At 31.0% G+C, this 16,126-nt stretch overlaps 2 protein-coding genes across 2 annotated transcripts; both read left to right on the top strand.

Moving 5' to 3' along the window:
* Positions 1-6,748: 6,748 nt before the first annotated feature.
* Positions 6,749-11,131, top strand: STRS1 (DEA(D/H)-box RNA helicase family protein). Its single transcript, XM_028058765.2, has 13 exons — positions 6,749-7,342; positions 7,418-7,542; positions 8,112-8,219; positions 8,355-8,435; positions 8,737-8,815; positions 9,013-9,098; positions 9,177-9,233; positions 9,311-9,378; positions 9,450-9,518; positions 9,635-9,728; positions 10,265-10,429; positions 10,529-10,621; positions 10,736-11,131. The coding sequence occupies exons 1-13, from the start codon at positions 6,847-6,849 to the stop codon at positions 10,826-10,828; spliced, it is 1,614 nt and encodes a 537-aa protein (XP_027914566.2). The 5' UTR covers positions 6,749-6,846; the 3' UTR covers positions 10,829-11,131.
* A 3,840-nt stretch (positions 11,132-14,971) lies between these two features.
* LOC146888496 (putative disease resistance RPP13-like protein 3) lies at positions 14,972-15,817 on the top strand. Its single transcript, XM_085669965.1, has one exon. The coding sequence runs from the start codon at positions 15,187-15,189 to the stop codon at positions 15,670-15,672; it is 486 nt and encodes a 161-aa protein (XP_085526091.1). The 5' UTR covers positions 14,972-15,186; the 3' UTR covers positions 15,673-15,817.
* Positions 15,818-16,126: the final 309 nt, after the last annotated feature.

The following is a 16,126-nucleotide window of genomic DNA, read 5'->3' as shown; positions in this document are numbered from 1 at the left end:
GAATTAGGAGATACGTTATTACTTAAATTTTAGTACGTCATTAATATTTTAAGATAAAAAAATACATATATCATTTTTATGAGGCCTCTTAGCCACCTTATATGTATTGATTTGTTAATATTATAATTATATCTACCCAGGTCTCTAATTTTGTTATATTTATTAATTAAATTTGTAATTATTGTTTTTAATGAGATGTTTCTAATTTTATTGTATTGTTTATTTATTTATTTATAAGTTTAATAAGTTATGATCTCTCATAAATTTGATATTTTTTATTTAAATTTTATTATTATTATTTTATTTATTGGATTTTTGCAATTATTTTTTATCGTGTCATTTTACTTATTTATTTTCATGTATTAAGATATATGAGTTTTTGTAATTAATAAAAATAAAATATGATAATTAGTATAAAATGATAAATAACTTTTATTATTTAAAAAAAAATTATATTCGATAACAAAATTATAACGTCTTCTAATCGCTTTTATGTCATTAGCTATAGCCATAGTAACCAATGGATCATTACCATCGTCACCAAGGAAGTAGGTGAGGTCATAATCCCTTATTATCCAACACAATTTTTCTTACAATCAGAAAAAAAAGGTTAAATGGTAAAAATTAAATTGAAAAATACATTTTCTTTAGTAACAATAGACAAAAAAAAAAGTATGATTAAGAGTTATTTTTATATTTGGTTTAATTATTTGGATGATATCCACTTTGGTACATGTGTGTCAATTGATACCGTTTTTAAAAAAGTGTTAATTACATCCCAACTTTTGAAAAAGTGCTTCAATTAGGTCCCTTTCAGACGGAGTTGACTAACGCCGTTAGTCAACATGTCACATGTCAGTCTGCTGTGGTTTTTTTGATTTTTTTAATTTTTTAATTTTTTGAAAAAAAATAAAAATGCCACCTGCCAGGTCCCTACGTGTGACACGTGACATTGTTAGTGCCACGTGGCATTGTAATGTCACGTGTCAGTGTCACTATCAGATGTCATTGTGTTGATTTCGATTTAGTCCCTATATATGTTTTTTGTTTCAATTTGATACCCACTTATGTATATCTGATTCAGTTTTGTCTCAAATTTGCTTATGCGAACAATGTATTCACTCGCTCTCTCCCTCTCGTCAATAGTAAATTGACCGAAATGAACGCTACCTTATTCTCACCAGGCAATACAAAACTAATTTAAATGAATTATAGTTTGTTTTAGATAATGAATATTGATTTTTAGATAAGTACAAGAGGTTGATAAAATTTGGGTTTAGATGTTGTGCTTAAGGTTCACTTAGAATAAAAAACCCTATTGAGAGTATCCATTACCTGATTACTACTAAGAAATAAAGTGAAGAATAGTTGTTCTTGTCTTTTTAAATATTACACCATCAATAAAGGAAGATGTACACATTGAATGTTTTTTTTTTTGTCTAAGTCTCCTTTCAAATTTAGCATAGACAAAATATATTAATGAAATCTAAAGGTGATATGTTGATGAATCCATGACTCCTCATGAGGTTGGAGAAGATCTTTGTAGGAGAATCACTAGGAGCATGACAAGAAGAGAAGCTTTTTCCTCACCTTCTTTGAATTTATTTATCATTTCTATTTATGATGAATTTCTAACTTGGTGTGTTTATTTGTAGGTTTGCTGATGACACTTCCCCTTTTTGAGGTTGTCACTTTATAGAAGGACGAAGGGCCTAACCCAATGGAATGTACTCACCACACTCCTACTTTTGCAAAAAGGACATCCTTTTAAGTGGGAAAAAGAGTATCTTGCAAAGGGAAACCACATGGGGTTTGCACTTGCATGAAAAGAGAAAAAACACCTGAGTCCCACAAATATTTAAAGAGTATCTCATCTTTTGGTTGTCACAATTTATAGAATGTTACTTTTCTTTGTAATTACTGAGAGACCCCTCTCTTTGCCTACTTAAGAGAGTTTTTCCATCACATGTAAGAGGTTAAATATTTTGAATAGAAAAGTTGTTGTGTTCAACCATTTTTAGAGGGAGCTTATACAGTAATGTTCTTAAGCTCCCAAGTCTTATCTTGAACAAAGGTTTAAGTGACAACACAACCACTTATCTTTAGTGGCTTAGTAACCCCAATTGGTGTGACCACCTTACTTCCCCTTCCCCTTCTTGTTTTTTCACCTTTTGTTTCCATTTTTTCAACTTATGTTTTATTATATTGTGTTTTATGTTTTATTATGTTGTTTCTTCCTTTCATTAACTTTAATCCATTATATTAAAGTGAACTTTCACATCTATATAACTTAGTTATCTTAATATCCAACAAGAATCTTCATTATACCTTTTTAAGCAACTTTTATATTGTCTCAAAATAAAAAAAACAAATAATCAAGTTTAAAACTATTTCAAACGTTTTTTTAATTAATGAGATCCATTTTTTAATACTTGTTAAATGCAACATGTTTATTTTTCTACTTATAAATATATAACCTAATGTGTTCTGCACACAACAACCCTAAACTACTGTGAGTTTTGCTACTTTTTGTGATGTGTGACGGTGTGTTCGTATTCCTTTTTGTCGACAAGCACCATCATTGTACTCATTTCTTACTCATCTTCCTGTCGTCTTTCCAAATTTGTTACTTCCACCACGATTAGGGACGAGAAATAAATTTGTACATATGAATGTATGCATGTAAGCTTTGTGACGTATACTAAATGAATATCCTTAATTGATACCGCAAGTAATCAGTATAAGTATTTAATTACTCACTTGCTAATTGGATGAGTATGGATACCACTACCCACTAATAATTATTAGTGAATTTTATTTGGATATATTTTTAATCAAAATGATAAAAAATATATTAGTAAAACAAATATTAATCATGAAATAATAGTTTAAAATTTGACTTCACACACGCGCGCGCACACACACACACACACACACACACACACACATATATATATATATATAGAGAGAGAGAGAGAGAGAGATTTAGACATGTGAAATTGAAGTTATTTTGTAAAAGATTAATTTTTGACGTTTATATTTTGACGCAACTCATTTTAATTTTCTTTATTAACACTAGCGTGATACACATTTTTTAAATATGCATGATATTATAGTAGTAGGTGATAATATTGTAACGTTGTTAATTTAATATATAAAATAAAATTATATTTATTAAAAATAAAGTGAAATATATCAAAACAGACGAAAGAATAACTATTGATAAATAAAGAAGAGAAGAAACAGATAAACGATTTTATAAAAAACTTATAAAAGTAACGATCAATTTTAAAAAATTTAATAAATAATTATATTTAAAGGGTAAAAGTGGTATTTTGAAATGTGAACACAAAAAAGGAATCCCATTTATATATTTACTAGTGTAAACACAGGTAGGGATGACAACGGGGCGGGGCGGGGACGAGTTTCGCTATCCCATACCCATCCCCGCATAAAAAATTCATCCCCATCCCCATACCCAAACCCAACGGGTATCAAACTTTTTTCCCATCCCCATCCCCACCGGGTAACGGGTATAATCTCGTACCCATACCCGTACCCGTGTTCTAACTACTTCAATATTAATTTTTATAAAAGAAAAAAAATTACGGTAAAGAAAACATAATATTATGAAATATTCAATATTAGGAGGATTTTCTTCGATGCCAAATACCTTAAAATAAATTATAATTGTTTACATTTTATATTAGAATACCAAATAAAATTTCATGTGAACCAAAACATTTGTTAAATTTGCAAACTACAACATTGATGAACTTAGTTGATAAAATTAAAAAATATTTCAAAAAAATATAAAAGGAAAACAAATATTTAAATTAAAATATATTTTAAATGTTTGTTTACTTCAATTTTTTAAATTCTAATGAATATCTTTTTTATACACTAATAAAAGTTATAATATATCACTTGATCAAAATGACACAAAGAATAAATAATAAACATAATAATAAAAGGAAAACAAATATTCAAATTAAAATATATTTTAAATGTTTGTTTACTTCAATTTTTTAAATTATAATGAATCTCTTTTTTATACACTAATAAAAGTTATAATACATCACTTGATCAAAATGACACAAAGAACAAATAATAAACATAATAATAAAATTTTGACATAGATTTTGTATCTTTTGAACTTCAATATATGTTGGATAGTGACAAAAAAAATTCATAGCAATTACATTAAATTTTTATATTGTAGTAAATAAAAGTTATTTATACAATTAAAGTGGAAAAAATTACAGTATGATTAATAGTGAGTTATAAAATAACAAATAATTAGATAGAATATATCGAAATATTATTCTACATGATGAAAATAAACAATAAATAAAAATATTAAAAGACTAATAAATGTGTGTTTTAGAAATAATTTGAGAGACTATCGAAAGAAATCGCACAAAGGAAATCAAATGTATAATTAAGGTATGATAAAATGAAAAATACCTTACAGAACTAATTATTAAATTATGTTTGAAGTGGTTAAAATTAAATAGAAATATCATTAGTGACCAAAAAATTTGTCATTAAATTACATATAAATTAGTAATTAAATTGGTCACTAAATCAAGTACAGATTCGATCATTGAATCGGTCACTAATTTAGTCATTGATTCAGACAATAAATCAACTACTACCACCAATGACGAAAAATAGTGACTGATATGGGTTACTGACTAAATCAGTCATCATTTCATGTTTTTCTTGTAGTGAATTATCATATACTATTCCTAAATATCATTATATATATATATATATATATATATATATATATATATATATATATATATAAAATTTTAACCACTTCAAACAGAATTTAAAGTGAAAAAATTACATTATGATTAATAATGAGTTATAAAATAAAAAATAATTAGATAGAATATATCGAAATATTATTCTACATGATGAAAATAAAAAAAATAAATAAAAATATTAAAAAACTAACAAATGTGTGTTTTAGAAATAATTTGAGAGACTATCGAAAAAAATCACACAAAGGAAATCAAATGTATAACTAAGGTATGATAAGACGAAAAATATCTTAGAGAATTAAGAAAACTTTTCAAATATTAACATATAATTAATGGTTGAAAAATAACGAAAATTATTTTAATGAAACAAAAGAGTTCTTCAAATTAAACAAAAATTAATAATAATAATAAGTAAAGAATTTTTTTTATATTATCTTAAATTGAGAGTATAAACATTCTCATGTGAAAGAAAAATTTATAATAAATAAAAATATTAAAAAATAATATAAATATTCAAATGTGAGGCATAATTTTGTTTTAATTAACATACATCATTTTAACATAATTACATAAAGGTTATGATAAGATAAAAAATATATTGGAGAGAGAATGAGTTTCATGACAAATGAAATAATTAAAAGAAATAAAAAATAGAAAAATATATATATATATATAGGGGTTACTTGATTAATTGTGAATATTTTAATAATTTAAACGAGAATGGAGATATGGCGGGGACGGGTATTATGGCGGGTATATGTACATCCCCATACCCATCCCCATACCCAACTGAAAAAGTCGGGGATTCCCCATACCCATACCCATACCCAGTCAATGCGGGGATTCCCGTCAAAACGGGGACGGATTTATTTGCCATCTCTAAACACAGGCGCTATCGCGCCTGTGTGTATTTTTTAAATATGAATGATATTATATTAGTAGATGATAATAGTATAATGTTATTAAGTTAATATATAAAATAAATGTATATTTATTAAAAATAAAATGAAATAAATAGAGAGAATAATTGTTGATGAATAAAAAAAAGATAAACAATTTTATAAAAAATAGATAAAAATAATTATTAATTTTAAAAAATTAATAAATAATAATATTGTAAAGGGTATATTTGGTATTATGAAATGTGGACACAAAAGAGGGAATCCTCTTTATATATTGTTATAGATATATTGTTATATATTCAAATTTATTTACATTAATATTTTGTTAAATAATTTGATTTTGGTTTAATTATTTGTTGGTCTTTGTTATCATCGAAAAAAAAATGTAAAATTATTATTTTTGTCTCAATTTAATTCTAATTTTTGAAACATTGATGTAATTTGGTCATTTTTGTTAAGTTGAACGAAATAGTATAGAAAAAAATTGATCCATTAAATAACAAAAGAGTGCAGATAAAAACAAGTAAAACTAGATTGAATTATTCCATTTACTAACACAACAATACAGAGAAAGAAAAATAAAAATGGGTTTGCAGTTGTCAATTATGTAAAAAGGCAGGGAAAAACAAAATATGCGAGTCAGCCTGCGGGTCCGGTAACCCGTCCTGTTGCAAGACGAATTTCCTTTCTCAATTCATTTTTAAGTGACGGATGGATCTGAACTAACTCATTTTTGACAAACTAATATCAGATTGGGTTAAAACGGAGTGAACTAACCTCTTTTGTTATCCCACAATTATTATTTATTATTGAAATAAAATTTTCTTCTTTATCGTGTGTTTCATGATTTAAAAAAAATCCTCGTAATCGACTCTTATTTTCTTTACGATCGTTAAATTCATACAATTTTTATACATTATAACACATATATCATCATGGATATAGTTTTTTTATATAATTAATTATAAACATGATTACCCTTACCATACTAATTAAGATAATTATTATAAATTATGATATATGATATCAATCTTAACCTACAAAGTCAAAAGTCAAAACCCTAAAAATTTTAAATCTCCGTGCTTGCACTTCATGCAATTTTTGGCACTGGTTTTCGCTGTTTCGCGGCGTTGATAACTTCCCTTCTCCCACTACTTCCACAATCTCCAAAGATGGGTCGGAAACACGACGCCGTTTTGGTCAGCGAACCAGTCGCCGAAGAAGCACCCTACAGCCCCGAGCTCGATTCCGAGAAGAAGAAGAAGAAGAAAAAGAAGAACAAGAACAAAGACAAGCAGCAAGAAAGCGAAAACAGCCCCAAACGAAAGCTCGACGAACTCGACCCGCAAAACGGCACCGAATCGAAGAAGAAGAAAAAGAAGAAACACCATGACTCCAAAGAGAATGCAGAGGAAACCAACGGTGATAGGAACAACGACAACGGCGCTAATCGCGATGAGACGGTGGCGGACGGGTCTGTAGTGGTTACTGGAAAGAATGCCGGAGATGCAAAGTACGCGGCGGTAAAAAGCTTTTCGGATTCTGGGCTGCCGGAGAATGTATTGGAGTGTTGCAAGGGTTTCGAGAAGCCTTCTCCAATTCAATCGCGGGCGTGGCCTTTCTTACTGGACCGCCGTGATTTGATTGGAATCGCTGCCACTGGATCAGGTGCATTGTTGTTTGTGTATGTGTGTGTTTCGCGTGACTTGAAATCGGTTCTGATTTTGGTGGTTTTGCTTTCAGGGAAAACGTTGGCGTTCGGGATACCAGCGATTATGCATGTTTTGGGGAAGCGGAAGGGTAAAGGTTCCAGGGGGCGGAACCCTCTTTGCCTCGTGCTCTCTCCTACTCGAGAGCTAGCACAACAAGTACGAAGTTTGAATATATTGAATTTGAATTTAAACTTCATTCTTCAATCATTTCATGTCTGTTTTGTACTTTTCAGTTGCAAATTTAAATTAGAGTTCTATATTACTTCCGTTGAAATGAGAGAATTTGAATCGAAGGGCTTTGTAGTGTGAATGATGTAGTTGCTACTTGCTTCTTGCCTCATTGTGGGAGATGTATACTCGAGCATGAGAAACCATGGCTTACAGACAATTCATCACCCAACTGATATTGATCAATTAAATGGTGTGATGTGTTAAAATATTGGTGTCATGTGACACTATTATAACTTACACACATCTAAACACTATATTTATATAACAGGAAATTGATTGATGTTATTTATTTTAGAATAATATTTTTAAGTTCTTACAGTTATGTGAGTTTTACAGTCACCCCAAGCCTCCCCTCCCCCAAAAATGTTTCTTTTTTTTCCCTCATAAAATATGTACTTTGACTTTATCTTACTTTTCCGACATCCAAGAGTATGGATAATATTACTGATTTACTGAATGACAATATCTTATAGTTTTCTTCAATTGTTTTATAGATATCAGATGTCATCTGTGATGCTGGTAGTTCTTGTGGTGTTGAATCAATCTGTTTGTATGGTGGAACCTCCAAAGGCCCACAAATCTCCTCACTAAAATCTGGCATTGTAAGTTGTTACTTTGGATGGTTTGTACTCAGATGCCTGTTGAATTTAAATGCTTGTTCATTTACATGTTGAGTATTTTTTGCCCTCTTTTCATTATCATCATATGGATATTTTAATACCACTTTTTCCACCCAGGACATTGTCATTGGAACTCCTGGTCGTATTCAGGATCTAATTGAAATGGGTGTCTGTTGCCTCAAAGAAGTATCTTTTGTGGTAAGCTGTAAATTTTCAAGCAGAGTTCTGTTGTTAATTCCCTCTTACTTTTTAGTGCACTTTATACTATGTAAACAAGTTGTTATACCCATCTTATCTTTACTATATTCGTTGGTGGGAAGGTCAGTCTGAGTCTCTTTGTTCTACATATAATACATTTTGAATTACCATAATACCATACAATTTGCTTGTCAGTTGACTTTTTCTCTGGCTTTAAATATGTGAACTAGAAGTAGATGCTTGTTTATAAGCAACATGTAGTGAGACTTTTGCAAACATTGTCATTTATTTATTGTTCCAGGTACTTGATGAAGCAGATCGGATGCTTGACATGGGTTTTGAGCAAATAGTCCGCTCTATACTGGGTCAGACAAATTCTGGTATGATGCATTGTTATCAGCTGTTACCCCTATAACTGGTCATTAATTTATTCCTTTTAATACCTTGGCTAATATTTGGCTATTTGTCAAAACTGATCTATACAGCTGATTCTTCAAGAAGCTTACATAGATAGTTTGTTTGCTCAAGTTTTTCCACTTTATTTTTGTCTCAATAAAAATGGTATACTTGTCTGCAGATCGTCAAATGGTTATGTTCAGTGCTACATGGCCTTTGGCAGTTCATCAGTTGGCTCAGGAGTTTATGGATCCCGATCCTGTAAAAGTCTGTATCTTTTTCACAAAAGACATCAACTATTTTCATACAAGTTTTTGGAAGAAGAAATGCTTAAACTTGTGACAGGTTGTTGTAGGTTCAGAAGACTTGGCTGCCAATCATGATGTCATGCAGATAGTTGAGGTGTGAATTTGATAAAATCTATATTACTCATACATATTTATACTTTTGATTAATATTGATTCTTTTCACATTCATAGGTCTTGGACGATCGTGCTCGTGATAGGCGCCTGGTTGCGTTACTGGAAAAGTACCACAAATCTCAGAGGTATATTCTGCAATTTGCTTACGTGTTTTGTTTTGCTACGTGTTGCTAAGATCTTGTATATTTTTTCTCAGCAATCGAGTATTGGTCTTTGTTTTGTACAAAAATGAAGCCAAACGAGTTGAAAATATGCTTCAAGAAGGGTATGTCACCTCGCACTTTATAATAATTTCCTTGTGAAAATATCTAGTGCTTGCTCTAAAGCGCGTGCTGATGTAAATATGATAGTTACTTAGGATGTGTTAAATACCATCTTCAGGGGTTTGAAGGTTGTTTCGATACATGGGGACAAAGCTCAACATGATCGCACAAAGGCACTCTCATTGTTCAAAAAGGGAAGCTGTCCTTTAATGGTAACTTGTTTTACACTGTTTTTATTAGTGATAATTTTTATATCAGCATGACAACTCAAAAGTTAAATGAAATTTATGAATTCGTATCACAGCAATGTTTGACTGTTTTCTCCATGATACTGTGGCTATATATGAGAATGGTTGTTTTCTTCTCATCAATTTGACTTTATATTTTAGCAATATGTTTTTCTGCACTTGCTATCTCTGGAAAATGTTTTTATACAAACTTATTGTTTCTTATCCCTTTTAAAGCTCCGGTTTTAGTATTTTTACACTCCTGAACTGTGGTTGAATTTAAACCCACTTTTTAATTTCCCGTTAGTCCTCAACGAAAAATATTCAGTTCAGTTTAGGAAAGAAATTTTTAGGTTAATCTATTTTTGAACTTCAATATTATTGTAAGGGCTCCTGCTAATGCCTTTAGTGGTACAATATGAAATCTTGTAACGGAAATAGCTTTATGTCTATTGGACGGGACGTGGTCCCTCAAATATTGTTGCTTTATATCCAAGTATTTGACATAATTCAATGATCAGGTTGCTACTGATGTGGCTGCACGGGGATTGGATATTCCAGATGTTGAAGTAGTGATAAACTATAGTTTTCCTCTGACTACAGAAGATTATGTTCATAGAATTGGGCGGACTGGACGAGCTGGTAAGAAAGGTGTTGCCCATACATTCTTCACACAGCAGAATAAGGTAGTACTAACTAACAACTCTATAGGTGTATAATAACTAACAATTTGTTGCTTTGTGTTTTTTTTACCCTGGTATCAATTAAGAATTGAAATATTTCAGGGACTTGCTGGGGAGCTGGTGAATGTTTTGAGGGAAGCAGGGCAAGTTGTACCCGATGCCCTCCTGAAATTTGGCACACATGTAAAGAAAAAGGTCATTTTCTTCTCCATTTTTGTCGTTGCACCGGTTCAGAATTTTTCTATGATAAAGCTAGGATAAAAATTTGATTTTGGTTGATTGTAATTATAATTTTGCAATCCATTGTAGGAGTCCAAGCTTTACGGGGCGCACTTCAAGGAAATCCCTGTTGGTGCTCCAAAGTCTCAAAAGAAAACATTTGACTCTGACGATGAAGACTAAATGCTGTGACTTGTGTTTATCTTTGGCTGAAGGAATGTGAATTCGGTCATTTCTTATTCGAGTTATTTATTACTTTAAAAGGTAATAATGAAATATTAGTTATAAATAGGTTAGTGAGTTTTTTCCTGTTGTAGCTTGCACTTGTGTGTGCATGTAAGCTTTGTTTTTTTTTCCTCAGTACGAGATGATAATTTTAAATTCACACATATTTTTATCTGTCTAGGGTTGTCTTTTAAATTTCAAAGTTTGACATTTTAGACTTTTAATTGATTAATTAATTTATTACTATTTCCTTTGGTTGCATCACCGTCTTAAATCGGAGCTTGGTACACCGATTTGCTATGCTGTTCATTCTTTATATATTATCCCCAGTAATTGGCTTCAGTTTCTTTGGGGCGTGAGTATAAAATCATGGATCATCTTTACTTGAGTTTTTAACCATTTCACCTAAGGTTGCTTTTTATATGGAGCAGCGTATTTTTTTCATATTCACTTTTGATAAAATTAAACAAAGTTGAACAAGTATAAGGGGAGTTCATTAAACAAGATTTACAGATTTGTATTAACATTGCATGAAAACTTGTATGGAATAAAACTCACTACAAATTCCAAATTCTAAAATTAAAATAAGGATGAAACTAATATTAATCAACTAGCAATGTTGCATGAAGAAGACTTATATGAATTAATAAATTACTTTATGAAAAGTTGTGGTATATAAGTTAATTTTAAGTTAATGTGAAAAGATTGATTCAAATAACAAAATTGTTTTTTTTTTATTTCCTAATTTCCCCTTCCCACAAAACTCTCATTTATGTTGGAAGTTTCTCACCCCGTGCGTGTCAACGTTCCAATTTACCACCTTTCATTTGGGACGAAGAAAACCCCAAAAAATTGAACGCACGTAGCCAATTACCTACGCAGTAGTGCGTATGAAGCAACTATTCATTGAGAAGGTGCAGAGAAACTCACGATTTTGGAAAATGTGTTCTTCCTTTATACAACCAAGGCAGAAATATTCAATGAATTCAAATATGCAGATTAGTACGGGTTTCTGTTTGTAAGCAATTTATTTTAGTTAATGCTCTTTATAGCACTCAATGGCTAGTAGTCAAAGGATGCATTCTCTCATGTTCCAATTAGGAGAAATAACCGCGTATTGAAGTGGGCAAATTATTGTTGTTACTACTATTATTCCTACTTTTTCTTAGTTTGAACAATATGAAGTTTTGATTATTGAAGTTATTTTCTGTCAACTTGGTTGAGTCTCTTCATTTCTAAAATTAGGCAAATTTCTTCATACTAATCACACTTAACCAAATATATCGTAATTTTGTTTATACAAATTTGATTTAATCTCTAATAATATTATTTAGTTAATGATAAAGCTATAAATTAAAATATAAAGTGGTGCATCTTAGATTAGACTTCTCCATTAAACTATGTGTGCCAACCTTACGTGTAATCATTCTTGTGCATTGTCCAAAGCATCGTTTTCGGAAGTTGAATACCAATGATATGTCAAGAGATTCAACACGGAAATAACTTGCGAGTTTCTAATGTTTAGACTCTAACGATCATTTTTATGTGGAGGAGGAAAGCATAAAAAAAAGTCTTGTGTTTTTTAAAATAAGGCGTATGAATATTATTTGTAAATCGAATAATTGTGATCTCATAAATAATTTGAGAGTTTGAAATATTGCTTGTCTGCATTATTATTTCAGCTATTCTTAGATAACAAATATCTCATATTTATATATAGGTCTTCCATAATGCATATTTCTCATAATGACGATAACAACAATTTCATGTCGGTGGTCATAGAGTTTCTTTAGAGTGGGTCATTATGGAGTACCTTATACTCAACCTTCAACTTGCTTTATCTCTATCGTCTTACCGTGCCAAACTTGGTTTATCCTTTTTAATCTTTGACCTAGTCTTGTTAAATTTGATTTCGATTATAGAGCACCCCGTTAGTCCTCTGATGAAAAATATTATAACTTATAAGGAATTAATTAGATGAGTCAAATTCATTACACAGAGTCTACCACACAAAGAGAAACACCAACAGAGAAACCATAAAAGTAGACTGTAATCATTTTTGTTTCTGTGTTATACGTTCTATAATGAATTTAATCGACCCAATTCTTTACAAATTGGTGTAGTGAGTGTGAAATTCAATTATCATGACTTTCGCAAAGTATGAGTTTATGAAATTCATTGGTTTGAACAATTTCAGATTGTAGTAGTTGAAGATGTATGTTCTTCTGGAAGTTCAATCCAAACTTGATGCATGCATGACGGAGAATGACAAGAAAACATTGTTAGAGAAGGGTCACAATGTGATTATTCTTTGCCTCAATAATAAGGTGTTAGGATAAGTCTCAAAGGAGAAGACCACAAGAGAACTATAGATTACGCTTGAGTGTTTGTATATGACAAAGTCCTTAGTGAACCATTTGTATCTGAAACAACTGTTGTACTATACAAGATGAACAATAAAAAGACAATTAACAAACAATTGATGAATTCAACAAGTTGATCCTTAATTTGGAGAACATTGATTTTGAGGATCATATCCTACTGTTGTTATGTTGATTGCCTTAGACGCATGATCATTTCAAGGAAACCTTGTATGAAAGAGAGACCACCTATCTTAAGGAGGTTCAAACTACCCTTAGCTTGAAGGAGGTGAACATGAAGTTTGAAGTTAAGGCCTCCAGTGTTAAGAGGTGGCCTTGAAGCAAGGGATAAACTATAGTGATGATAGAGATCGGACACACTACTAAAAATTCTCATATTATATGAAAATTTTCTAATAAATTTGTTAAAAAAATTTGCAAAAAAAAAAGAAGACTTTTTTCTACTATTGACAGGTAATTCCTTCGTGAGTAATTATTTCTTACAAAATTATAAAATTCACAAATATTTTCTACAAAATTAATTGTGAAAAGTGTTTTATACAAAATATTTTTCAAAAAAAGACAACAATTTTCTGCAATTTTTTTTATAACAAAATTTACAAGTATTTTTTACAAAAAGAATTTCAAAATAAAATTGACAGGAAATATAAGTTTTTGTTTGTAGTGACAGTTATGGTTTTTTTCCCAAACTGGTGCAATTTAATTATGTATTTATCGAAATGGTGCAATTTTTTTTAAATTCCAGCGAAGGGTAAGTCGTGCTCAGGTGGTGCGATTTCAGTATGAAGAAGTCGTGCTAAAATAAGACGATGTTAATTAAAATAAGTTGAAGTCGTGCCAACATGGAGAGACTTCTGTGTTATGAAGAAGTCGTGTCATATTCAGACAACTTAAATAATTTTTTCTCTTTTTTATTTAACTTTTTTTTTCTTTATTCACGTATAACTATGAAGTCGTGCCATTATGGCAAGACTTCCTTTATACCCAAAACACTATAGTCGTGCCATAAAGGCAAGACTTTCTTAAAAACCTAATACTGAAGTCGTGCCATTATGGCAAGACTTTCTTAATAACCCAATATTGAAGTCGTGCCAATATGGCAAGATTTTCTTAAAATCCTAATATTGAAGTCGTGCCATTATGGCAAGACTTTCTCAATAACTCAATACTGAAGTCGTGTCAATATGGCAAGACTTTCCTTGTTATGAAGTTGTCCCATAGGACGACTTTGATTATTCTCGTAATTAATTTAAGTGAAGTCGTCTCTGTTTGATACGACTTCATGAAAGATATTGAAGTCTTCTCGGTTTGAGACGACTTCAGCTCGAATTAATCAAATTCACCTTAATTTGGCACGACTTCTTCAAGATGAAGTCGTGCCATTTTCTCACGACTTACCTCTGCCGGGAATTTTAAAAAAAAAGCGCACCATTTTAAGAAATTGGAAAAAAAATTGCACCAATTTGGGAAAAAAACCGACAGTTATAGGATAAGATAGTTATAGCATAGTCTTTTGATTTTTTTCATACAATTTTTGGATTAGTAAGATAAGCTTTGTATGTATATATATGACTTACTCTTCCTTTTTTTAATAAAGAAGAGAAAAACTTCATAGCTCTAGTTCTTCCTTCCTTTTACTATTATTTCTTCTTTTCATTCCTTTTTTTTTTCTTTTTCTATTAATCAAATAATAACGCGGTAGTTGACCGTTTCCTTGGTGGTTATACTAGTAAGAGCATATTTTCTTGTACACATTCGGAGAGTTATCCAGACACTTAACCTTGAAAATGATCATATAAGCACAACAAGAAGCCAGAAAGGAATTCATAAATCCCAAGATCAAGTCCTACAAACTGTTTCTATTCTTATACACAAAAACTCGACCCAGAAATCTGATGATAAAGTTCTGCAGAAACTCTTGGAATTAGAAAAAAAATGGCAGATAGTTCGGTATCGTTTTTACTGGACAAGTTGAATGCTTTACTTCAAGAGGAAGTGAATCTGCAGAGCGGGTTTTGTGATGATGTTCAGCACATAAAAAATGAGCTTGAACGTCACAAGGCCATTTTAAGGGATGCTGATGCTATGGAGGACAAAGACCCTGAACACAAAGCATGGGTCAGAGAAGTGAGAGATGTTGCTTATCACATGGAAGATGCCATAGATGAATTCAACTGTCTCCTTGCTGTTCAACATGGACAAAGCAGCAACGGTTCTTCAAGTCAACGGCTAGAAGAAGCTGATCTGGTGGGTATTCACAAACCCAAAAAGCAGCTTTGTGATTTGCCTTTCAATGAAGAACCAGAGAGGGCTGTGATTCAGATCTATGGAAAGGGAGGGTTGGGAAAAACCCCCTTGGCAAAACAGGTCTATGATCATCCAAAAATTAAGAAGCGTTGCAGGATTCATTGTAAAGTTTAATAAATTACTTTATGAAAACTAGGATGCCTTCTCTCATGTTCCAATTAGGAGAAATAACCTCGTATTGAAGGGGGCAAATTATTGTTGTTACTACTCTTATTCCTACTTTTCTTAGTTTGAAAAAGATGCAGTTTTGATTATTCAAGTTCTTTTCTAAAATTAGGCAAATTTATTCATACTAATCATACTTAACCAAATATATCGTATATCGTAATTTTATACACAGACATAAACGATAACAATGAAACCATAAAACTAGACAATAATCGTTTCTATTTGTGTAGTGGACAATAATCCTAAAGAATTGGTGTTGTGGACATGAAATGCAATCATCATGACTTTTACGAAGTACGAGGTTGAGAAAGTCACTAGTTTAAACGATTTCAGAATGTGCCAGATGAAGATGCATGCTCTTCTACTTCAAGGCCTCCTCGATGCTTTGGAAGGTGAAACC

This window comes from Vigna unguiculata, chromosome 2 (genome assembly GCF_037176805.1).
Source record: "Vigna unguiculata cultivar grain cowpea cultivar isolate G323 ecotype 2 chromosome 2, ASM3717680v1, whole genome shotgun sequence".
NCBI classification, from domain to species: Eukaryota; Viridiplantae; Streptophyta; class Magnoliopsida; order Fabales; family Fabaceae; genus Vigna; species Vigna unguiculata.
Note: the sequence above shows the minus strand (reverse complement) of the source record. Positions and strands in the feature narration are given on the sequence as shown.